Source organism: Macrosteles quadrilineatus, unplaced genomic scaffold, assembly GCF_028750875.1.
Source record: "Macrosteles quadrilineatus isolate MER2022 unplaced genomic scaffold, UCM_ALF_1.0 Scaffold_3__2_contigs__length_128488019, whole genome shotgun sequence".
Classification (NCBI taxonomy): domain Eukaryota; kingdom Metazoa; phylum Arthropoda; class Insecta; order Hemiptera; family Cicadellidae; genus Macrosteles; species Macrosteles quadrilineatus.
Window position 1 is genome coordinate 94124860 of NW_026542596.1, and position 11504 is coordinate 94136363.

The 11504-nt window shown below is 34.7% G+C and overlaps 1 protein-coding gene across 1 annotated transcript; it reads left to right on the top strand.

Moving 5' to 3' along the window:
• Positions 1 to 5: 5 nt before the first annotated feature.
• On the top strand, positions 6 to 4515 carry LOC128991155 (uncharacterized). The gene is made up of 3 exons (XM_054413923.1): positions 6 to 149; positions 2519 to 2763; positions 3684 to 4515. The coding sequence occupies exons 1-3, from the start codon at positions 63 to 65 to the stop codon at positions 3901 to 3903; spliced, it is 552 nt and encodes a 183-aa protein (XP_054269898.1). The 5' UTR covers positions 6 to 62; the 3' UTR covers positions 3904 to 4515.
• Positions 4516 to 11504: the final 6989 nt, after the last annotated feature.

Genomic DNA, 11504 nt, shown 5'->3' on the forward strand with positions numbered 1-11504 from the left:
CGAGACTGCCCCCCAAAGTATTGCTGATATACAACCACAACTATCCCCAGCACGTAGACGAGATGATAGAATTCCATCATTATCTCAAGAAGTCTTGTCATCTGGACCCTCTCTTTGACCTGTTTGCAATACCCAACACTGAAACTAAGGTATTAGACTACTAAAATAGAATTAATTGTTGGTTGAATAGATTACTAAAGAGACTCCTGAATTGATTGGTAAACCAATTTGTATAGATAACCCTCATTAAAGTGTGCAACCACCTTCAATTTTAAATCTAATAGTTGCCATACTTACATACTGCCATAGCCACTTTTACCCAAGCTGGTACTTGGCCTCGCCAACACGTCACCAATTCTCTCGGACCCCAGAATCTTCCTCTACAAATCTCATTGTTTCCATATCTTCCGGACTTGATCCCACCACCTGGCCTGGTTTTCCTAATGATGGTACTAATGATGGTACTAATCCTAAAGATGGTACTAATGGGATATCCGAGGGGAAGGAGGGCTCCTTCCCCTCGGTTATCCCATTAGTACCATCTTCAACAAGCTCTCCTCATTTCTCCTCAAGATATAGTTGACCCACCTTAGCCCTCTGCTTTTGGCCTCCCCTACAAATATTGGGGTTTCGTAATAATTCTCGTAATTCTTTGTTGTGGTGGTTTCTCCATACTCCATCTTCACACACTGGACCATATATAGCTCTTTGTTTGAAGTTCATTGTTGGTGATGGTGAGTTAATGTTGTTCAAAGGTTTATTGCGGACATTTTCCATCACGATTGTAAAAAACAATACACAACGTTTCGGGATCTGGAATCTGATCCCGTCCTCAGGTGAAAAAACTTAACTAACACATTACAACTAACAATACACAAACGCCCAACCTAAGTTGGAATACACTACAGAAGGTAGCAGTCAAAAATATGCACTGTATAGCAGTCAAGTCATGATACAACATGGAAATAATAACCAATCACAAAACACTAAAATCTATAAAAGGTTTAACGTAAAAAGCTCACACAATGGAACACTAATAGCACCGTTCGCAATGACTCCACCAATGAGACTCTTATAATGACACTTTTATAGATTACTAGCTGACCCGGCGAACTTCGTATCGCCTAAGTTATAGGTTTCCCCTAAGACAGACCGATGGAAAGAAAGTACCGTTACGTTTAATTTTCAAGATGATCTCGTTCGCATCGCTCAATCACGTCCTGGTTGAAGTTCGTTCGCTACGCTCACTCACCTTTGGGTTGGAGCTCGTTCGCTACGCTCACTCACCTTTAGGTTGGAGCTCGTTCGCTGCGCTCACTTGCCTTCAGGTTAGCTCGTTCGCTACGCTAACTCGCCTCCAGGTTGAAGTTCGTTCGCTACGCTCACTCACCTTTGGGTTGGAGCTCGTTCGCTACGCTCACTCACCTTTAGGTTGGAGCTCGTTCGCTGCGCTCACTTGCCTTCAGGTTAGCTCGTTCGCTACGCTAACTCGCCTCCAGGTTGAAGTTCGTTCGCTACGCTCACTCGACTTTTGGTTGCAAATTAGCTGTTGTCATAAATGTAAAAGAAATAATAGTGCTGCACCCTGTTGGTAATCCTTGTAACTTTAATGCTATTGAACATCATAGAACAGAACCAACTTGTTTAATTGAAACAGCTGTTAAGATTCATTAATTCCATTTCTCATAAGGTTAACATGGGAAACTCCGGAGCCCTTTTAAGAATTTCGAAACGGGAAATAGTTTACGTCCGATTCGCATACCTACAGAATTTACACACCAAATTTCATAACGATCGGTGAAGTCGTTCCGGAGGAGTTTGCAGACAAACACTGTGACACGAGAATTTTATATATTAGATAGTGTTTTGTGATTGGTTATTATTTGCATGTTGTATCATGACTTGACTGCTATACAGTGCATATTTTTGACTGCTACCTTCTGTAGTGTATTCCAACTTAGGTTGGGCGTTTGTGTATTGTTAGTTGTAATGTGTTAGTTAAGTTTTTTCACCTGAGGACGGGATCAGATTCCAGATCCTGAAACGTTGTGTATTGTTTTTTACAATCGTGATGGAAAATGTCCGCAATAAACCTTTGAACAACATATATAGCTCTTAGAACATTATTCTCAAATAATCTTATTTTCCGTGTTCTTGCTAAAGATCCAATTTTTCCCTCCATACTAAAGTACTGGTCTAATTATTGATTTGTAAATTTGATTTTTTGTTTTCCTTGGTAAAAAGCTTTAATTTAATTAGTTTTCCACATGCATACCAACTTTTTTGCTTAATTTATCCTATTATATATCTTTCATATTTTATCTGATAATACAACACCTAGATATCTTAAATCGTTAACTCTTTGGAATTCGTGGATGTTGATTTTGAAAAAACGGCATTACAGTATTTCCATCTTTTCCCATACCATAGTTGCCATGAACTTTAAAGCCTCATTCCAGTCTTCAACTCTCAAGATTTTGAGAAAACAGTCTAAACGCTAGTTTTTTTGTCTATGCAGGACCCGACTCGGTGGTACATGAAGGCATTTAACGAGGCAGACTTCATCTTGGTGTTTGCATCACCAGCAGGACCTCAGGGGGCTCAGCCCCACAAGCTCAACACTTACCTCCACCTGGACAGGATCGCTCTGAAGCAGCTGCAGTACAGACTGGCACTGCCACGGCCGAGGTGTCCAGCCGTCAGTGTACAGCTGACTGGCTGCTCCTGGGACACTCTGCCTGACGAGGCCAAGGCTCTCTCCAGGTAAGTCACTATCTGACATCAGCACCATGTACTTACATCCCTCACTACTACTTTAGTGATGTTCCTGTCACTTAACCAATGATCAGAATTTTGGCGTTATCGTGGAAAATCATGTCAATGTCTGCAGAAGATGTTCATGGTTTCGCCGCAGTCGTGGAAGACGATGATGATGATCTGATGATCTTGTGACCGCCAGTGATATTCAGTGGTTTGCTGGAATCCCGGAAGACTATGGTGAAGTTTCCGTGACCAATGGGGATATTCAGGATTTTGATTACACCACCGCCAGAGAAGATCAAAATTTTGCCACTATTGTAGAAGGAGATGATAATGTCTATTTGACTGCAGGAGATGTTTAATATTTTGCCGAGACTGTGGAAAACGAAAATTTCCACATGACAGCAGGAGACATTCAGGATTTTACTGCTGTCACAGGAAACAAAGGTAATTTTCTGTTACCCCCGAGAATATTCCGGAATTTTCTGCGATCGTAGAGGACGATGATGATGTTCACGCGCAGATGATATTCAGGATTTCACAGCGATCGAGATTACGAGCGAGGGAGATGATTTCAATATTACCTAAAGCTCGGATTGATAAAAAATTTCAGGCTGTTACTCCTCTAGTTATTATACATTTTCTTTTGCGATTTTAATTTACTTTTGATATGGTATGTATTTCATGTGTTTAGAAGGATTTTAATTCAAATTGGCTGGTTAGAATTTTGGATTGCTGGTTTTAATTTTTTTTACCAGATTCAATTAGAATTGGTGTTAAATTTAAACTAGCTCACTTGACCATTCTTTGTGCTCGTTGGAGACCCTATATAACAGAAAATACAACTAACTCGTATACACAAAGCTACAGTACAATCTCTACGTGTCCATTTCAAAATCCTACTAACTCTGTGATGTTTCCAGATACGCTCTTCCCCGAGACCTGGACCCGCTGTTGGTGTTCCTAGGTACAGCGCCTATGTGTGACCACGGAGAGTCACTGTTGGCCGCGCTCAGCAACGCTCCCAAACAGAACCCTCCCTCGGCGTTCCCTCTGTTCAACCCCTGCACTACTGCCGTGCGGGACGGGTCGGCCATCACGCTGCTGGGCGAAGGCTCCAAGGACATCTCTGTGGAGTGCTGATACCTCTGCCGTCTGTCGACATAGTGCCTGCGGCCGCGGAATAGTAGACTGTAGCTTAGCGTAGGTTGGAGTCTGCGGTACAAGATAAGTGGGCATAGATTATTTTTTACAAATACGATTTAGCCTAACTTGTTTACCCTATTTCTTTTCTGAAAGATGGTTTCCTTCATTCTCATTTCTGTAGTGTACCATGAAAGATGAGGATGAGTTTTTTGTTGTTTAAATTTGACCAGTAGAATTATTATTCATGTTTGTTTTTCAAAGAATCAGGAAAATATGGATTAGTTGTGGAATTTTCAAACAGTTTTTTTTTAGTACTAGGGACTTAAGTTTTAAGCCTACCTTTGCTCAAAAATTGGATTATAAACCAGGTTACTGATGTTTTAGCCAACAACAAACTCCTATTGAGACATGATCTCATAGTTGTAACTTTCCTAAGTAATTGGGCTAAAAACAAGACTATAGATTTTTGAAGCCAACAACAAAAGCGTTTTGAGACATGATCTCTTTGATGATTCCCTGTCTCAATTTTCTGCTCTTTGTTTGGATTAGTGTATCCTAAAACTGGTCATTAACAGATTATCCTCACAATTTATTTTTAACTGGGTCATATCATAGACAAAAATAGTTAAATAGACCGTCAGCCGTGCTGCAATTATCATAGGTTCTGGCGTCCACCCCTGGGAGCGCCGTGTATTTACGTAGCATGTACGCCATAACTAAACGGTGCTCCCAGCGGTGGACGCCAGAACCTGTACTAATCACAGCACGGCTGACGGTCTATATTTCATTCTTTTGTCTATTGTCACATACACAGTAGTTGTAATTGATTGGTAATCTGGTGTTTTAAGCAACCCCGATACCTGTCAGTTCCGTAACCATCAGTATTCTGAGAGCTAGCTTCAACACCAACCTGTCTTCTACCGCAACTCTTGTAGTGGTTGTGAAAGGCAATGTTAGTCGTAGTCCTGCCTTTCTTAGTGCCAGGTTTTTATAAGACGAGCAAGGCTAATTGAGATATGTCCGTGGATTGTAATTCCATTTCTCTCCAGTCATTAGTTTAGGGGATTAGACATTACATACATAACCAGATTATATCTCGTCGGATTAGGAGTTTTAGGTATTTTAGGGAACTTCCATGACAAGTCTATTCGTCCTGTTTAACGATATTTATTTAACAATTATACTCTAACCAAATACTCTAAGGAAAGATTTCTCTTCATAGTGTAGGAGAATTAGATTCATTAGCAATAGTAGTTTTACATTTATAATATTTAACGTACACATTCCAAAACCAGCTGCTTTTTGTTACCGATTGTTGAATAATGTATGAAGAGAGTACAAGCAAAAATAGAATACTTTAGGATGTTTCTTCCATGACACAAACTTACGAGTATATATTTTGTAATTCTACTTTATTTAATTTTTAAAGACCAATTGCAAGAAAATTTACCGTTGTTACCTGAACAATATGCACATCAATCTATTTCATTTATTGAATACTTTTAAATTTGTTGTGTGATTATTTATGTGTTTCTGTTATTTTATGGTGTAAATATTTGTTGTATTCACACCTTTCGCTCCAAAAAAGCACAGTTTATTAGTTTAGGGAATAATTAATTTAGGGTAGTTATTTGATTTAATAAAAAAAAAAATATTACGTTTACCATATTACCAGTATTATTTGCAATATTTGATTTCTATGGCATTTAATTAGCAGTTAGGTACTTCAATGTTCCTTTTTGTATTATAAAGTTTTATATTATATTTTGGTACTTGATTAAGTAATATATTAGATATTTATTTGACAACTTTAAATCTATTATTGTTGGAAGTTTTTAATTGTTATTATATTTTGTATGGTTTATGCTTTAAAGTATTGCTAATACAGTAAATACTCAGTAATTAAACTAGTGTAAATATTATTTGTAACCATTTTGTCAAAAATTGAATTGAATTTACATAAGATATTCTGTAACAACTTTACAAACCCCTGATTGCATTATGTATAGTTTAAGAACTTCAGACCTTGTATTCACACCCAAAAATTGAAGTCGTGAAACTCAAATAAAAGGACAAAAAATTATACAAACCAATGCAAATAACTGTTTTCCTTAATGTTGTTTGCTTTGCGGAAAATTAGTTTTGTTGCGGTGTGGGGTAATTCATTACATATTGTAATGTGTACCGATTGAGTCCTACAAGGCGGCTAGTCTATCGTATTGTCGTACTGATCTGTGAGCGATAAGTCATCTGATAAGCGCCACGGTTTTGTACACTTTATTCTTAAAAAATCTATCCCAATTTATTTCTATTGTACTCCAACCTCTGCTATACAGGGTGAGTTTAAAATACCTTCCCCCCCTACTTTTTGAAACAGCATAAGTTAGAATGTTTAAACTCCACACATCTTTGTTAGACCTAAATATCTTGTTTTTTCATGGGTTCATTGACTCTCCATCTCTAATGGGGGACGGTCCAGGAGGAGTAAGCCGAGATACTAAAATATAAGCATAGGTTGAAATGTACATCAAAGTTAAGGTCTCTGTTAGAATACAATGCCGCAAACTGGACCTCAAATGGACAACTGAGTCAAAAATGGCAGCTGTTCAAAGTTTTCTATAATCTGCCATTTTGAATCTTTAAACGGCTACCATTTTTTACTCAGTTGTTCTTTTGAGCTCAAATTTGCGGCAATGTATTCTGCTAATAAAACCTTTAATTTGATGTGCATATCGACCTATGCTTACGTTTATGATTTTCTTCCGTCTTCTAGCGGCGCCCCACAGTATAATAAGCATTGCAAATTCAAGGAATCTTTGAATAGCTGTCATTTTTGACTCGGTTGTTCATTTGAGGTCCAGTTTGTGGCATTGGTTTTAGTTCAACAAGACCTTTAATTTGATGTACATGTCAAATTAAGACATGCTTACATATAAGAATCTCGGCATACTCCTTGGGGACCGTCCCTCAATGGAGATGGAGAGTCAATGAACTCATGAAAAACAAGATATTTATGTCTAACAAAGATGTGCGAAGTTCAAACATTCAAACTTAAAAAAAGGGGGAAGGGACTTTAAACCCACCCTCTATATTATAACATCAAAAGGTTGAACTATTGAGATTTTACTGTATGTATTAATTTATTAGTTTTTAACAAATATTATATTTCTATAACTTCAAACTAGGACACACTTAAATATTTTGGCTGTAAGATTCCAAATGCTATGTTATATATTTGGGGTGTTAAAACTAACTTTACCTGCAGCCTACCATTTTTTTAAAGGCTGTTATTTTTTAGTGTTGATGTGTATTTTTATTTTTGTATAATTTTGTTATTGTGTTCCTATGTTTATTACAAATTAGGTTTATAATACTGATATATTGTTTTCAGTATTATTATTGTAAGTTTGCCAAGTAATTTTATGTTCTGCTTCAATATACACAAAGATAGAGATATTAATTTTGGTAATTTTTATTTTGGCTAAAATTTGTCCTAGGTTAATCCATAAAATCAAATAGAAAGTTTCTGATAAGAAAACTTGTTAAGCTGCTCTGTACAATATTTTTAAAGTCTTTCCAAATCGTATTACACGGCTCGTTGACAAAAATATTTCTGTACTTTGATTCAATACAATTACTACCAGTGCCTGAAAAAAATTATACATATTTATATATAAAAACCAAACAATAAAACAGACTTTCGAGTCAAGTTAAATTTAAACAAGGTGTCCTTTTGAAATTATCAAGTAATACAAGAATTAACTGATTCATAGTGTAAGTTTAAGTGTAATACCTTTTTTTCACAAGCGAAAATAATTTTACAGTTGATTAAGAAAGGTTCTCTAAAGTGTAAACAGTGTGTTGATTTAGCAAAGTGTGTTTGAGAAACCTAGACGGCCTATAAATGTATATAAAATTTGTAAATATTTATAAATAGACGTTGTTACAAGCTGTTGTTACCTGTTACCGTGTTAAAAAATAGTGTTGCTCATGGGTGGAATAATGTTTGCTCATTATTATGTTTTTAGAGTTTACAATTTCTTTTTATAGGGGAGTTTATATTAATGTTGCGATGGTAAAATGTATACCTCAAAAGTTAAGTGTGGAATTACTTTGTGGAAAAACTGAGTTACAGTTTGTTTCTGTAAACAGTTGATTGTTTGGAATAAATTTAGATATTTAAATACAAATATTACATGTCATAATTGATTGTGCTGTGCCCATATTTTGTAAAAAATACCTAACGTAATTTATGAACTTATACAGGGTTGTCTTGACCTAACGTCCCTAACCCCTAATTTATGAAATTACTACTTATAAACTTGTTTAACCCTTTTTAAATTACTAAACAACATAACATTTTAATTTACTGTCAATTATATGATTTATACCATAATTGTCGTAAGTATAACTTTTTTTGTGTGTGTGAAGGCTGAAAAATGTATTCAAATACCTCACAAATGATACACTTTTGGCTAATAATGCAATTTTAAAATTTAAAAAAATGTTTGTTATGGGTTTGTGAAATAGTTTTTTAGTGTTTAACACAATGTCCGGACCACCCTGTATTTACAGTATTTAAAAATGGTTAAACAAAGACATTGGAACAATAATTTGAAACTTTATAACGCTTTTAAATGTACAGATAATACATTTCAGAGTTATAGAGTTAAGGGATTAAAGAAGTTTAGTATGTTGAATTGATTGGTTCATTGGAAGTAAGTAGGAAATTCATCATTGGGTAAAAATATTCTTGAGATTCACACATATTGTTCTTGTAGTAAATATGTCACTAAAAGTAAAATATTTTGTTCCATTTTGTCTCAGGCTAAAGAATAAAAACAAGAATTATTCGTTCCTCAAATAAAACAAACCACATCATAACCAGTAAACTGATATTTCCTGAAAAAAGCTTGGTTTCAGAGTTCTTAGATTTTTTATCAAATTTAAAAACATAATGTTTTAAACAAGATTATAGCACATTTCTATGCGCTTGGGAGTAAGTTTTTTTTTTTTTAAATCAATAATTAATATCATGTTGAACTAAGGATACTGTTGACAGTATGATGATAAACTGTTAGTCTTAAAGTTGCTTAATCTTTTAGCATGTTTTGTCTAGTCCATGAATTAGTTACTAGGGTTAGGGTTTTTATTAGTGTTAACGATTGTAGAAGTTCATATTCCGTCCTTCCGGACAAAATTGTTTTTGTAGGTTTACATTTTTTTGTCAGAATGTAGGATATTATCAGTTTTAAGGAAGACAGTAATGGCTCTCATAATAATATTTATTCAGAAAAAACTGTTAAGTATACTGGAATAAAAAATAATTTTTGGATTAAGCTTTGTATAATTTTGTATATAATATATATATATACTACCGGTAGTATGTTTGATTTTAGATGGTGTCAAAATCACATCTACATGTCTAATTGTATCTCGTCTGTATGTTCATCATGACAGAAAAAAAATCTAGGGGAAAAAACAGTGAAAATTCCTTAACAATGGTAAATATTTAAATAAGTAGAAGGAAAAGTCTCAATCTCTGTTGTTAATTAAAAACCAGTTTCATAATGTAGATTATGCTTGCCTGGTAATCAAAGGGTCGCCCGTTCAATCCTGAGAAAAGTGTGTAGCTTTTTGATGATTCAAAACTGGACCCAGCTGTACTTGATCATTGGGCTTTCAATAAATGGTCCTGACTAATGAAAAAGCTGGTCTTGGTCGACAAAGCCACACAAGGCATCACATTCCATTCTGCACTCATCATCCATTCACATTTGGGTTAAAATACGCACATAGATGGTGTTCCCATCTCATATGGTAATAATAATGATAATAAATTCAAAATTTCCCTCAAATGATTGGTATTGGTGTTCCCAATCGTTGATACTTGTGTTTCCGTATTTACGTTTCTTAGCTTGATAACTTAGAACAGAATATGTACTTCAATGGTTTGCGTGTTTACGATTAGTTCTTCTGACAATTCTTTTTTAAAATCCCAAACAGAATAATCACAAACTGAGCAAAATATACAACTTATATATAAAAATTTAAATTTTGATTGAAATACTTAAGAACATTACTGTTTTCTAAATTAAATTGATATTCAATTTATTAGGTTAGTGTTTGTCCATAGTTTACAGTGTTAGGTATATAGATAATAGTATTTAGAATTAATTAGGGAAGGTACTTCATTAAAAACAGTTTTTCCATTGTTGAGTGTTTGTGTTTATTGATTGGTTTTGTGTTTTGATTAAACATGAAAAGCGGTAGCAATTCCAAAATTTGGTTAAAAATGTAAAGCGTATAGTGGGGGAAATGGCTTTTAACAGTCTCAAATATTCAACACTTAGCATAAGTGATGTTGATTTATTAGTGTTACAAATGATTCTGTTAGAAACTATAACTACTGTACCCTTGAACTATTTGGTCAATAAGGTGAAAATGTCGATATCTTGATAATATCACAAACTGTCTCATTGGTAGGCTAAATAACTAGTAAGCTGTAAAATAAAGGAAACATTTTTGTATTAAAGTGTAGTAATAAAATGGACATTATAAACATCGGCTTTGCTTTGCACAAATGCTCAATGTCGCTACTGACCAAAAGACTGTGTGTGTAGGCCTGTAAATAGCATGCTTCGTCCATTGCTTCTTGTCCGTTCGTTAGTTGCTGATTATGTTGAAGCACCATGTCGTAAAATGGAGACAAAATAGCTTGGAAATTGTGATATTTTCAACTTGTATTGCTTTTGCTAAAACAATGTAATGTTATTGATATTTTTAATATTGTTGTTGAATATCTTGTGTTATTAAACATATTGACTTGTTAGCCATGTGATTATTCAACCTGAATTTCTCGTGTTTGAAATTATCACAGCATAACTCATTCCACACTATATTGGACTATCTGTCCGGTTAAGAACAGTCCAGTTTCACACGTGTCTGTTTCTTTTACATTACATGGTTTCTCATATTGGGAGATGAATGTGTGTTGTTTACAATGTCAAAATAAACATAAACAGTGTCCAACTGACAAGCCAGATTTTAAACAATAACCAGTGCAACAGCTGATCTAATTGCACTGGCTGATGAGCTCTGGTTTGAAAAAAAAACATGCGCCACTGTGTGACAACCGTTCTATTCAGTGGCAGTGGACGAGATTGCGCTAGTGTAAAAAATTCTTTTTTCTACATTTTTTTTTTATTAGCGAGATAGTTGATGTTACATAACAGATGCTTTAGCTTACAATAAGTCATCCTATCTTGAAATGCCATTTATTAATTTTTAAGTAGAGCTAGCAAATTTAGCAAATTATTGTTGGATTTAGTTGGTTATGGGGTTTAATATCTTCCAAATGCTTTGAATTTTTCTTGACAGTAAGATTATTTGGTTGTAATATTAAAATATGTATTGTAACATGTCTCTTTGTGTGTAGTTAGCTATATTGTATTCATTAACTGACTATGCTAATTTTAGCAGTTTTATGACATTGTCAATAATTTGTATAAATTCACAAGACAATAAACATTTAATTCTATCAGTTTGAATTGATAAAAAATTCGGCATATTCATCTGATATAAGTAGTTTGTGTCAT

What these genes read in the sequence shown, in the direction of transcription:
- LOC128991155 (XM_054413923.1), top strand. Translation starts at nt 63, where the DNA reads ATGATAGAATTCCATCATTATCTCAAGAAGTCTTGTCATCTGGACCCT. An exon ending in TACCCAACACTGAAACTAAG is followed by an intron (nt 150 to 2,518) that starts GTATTAGACTAC and finishes TTGTCTATGCAG; the next exon opens with GACCCGACTCGGTGGTACAT. An exon ending in GAGGCCAAGGCTCTCTCCAG is followed by an intron (nt 2,764 to 3,683) that starts GTAAGTCACTAT and finishes TGATGTTTCCAG; the next exon opens with ATACGCTCTTCCCCGAGACC.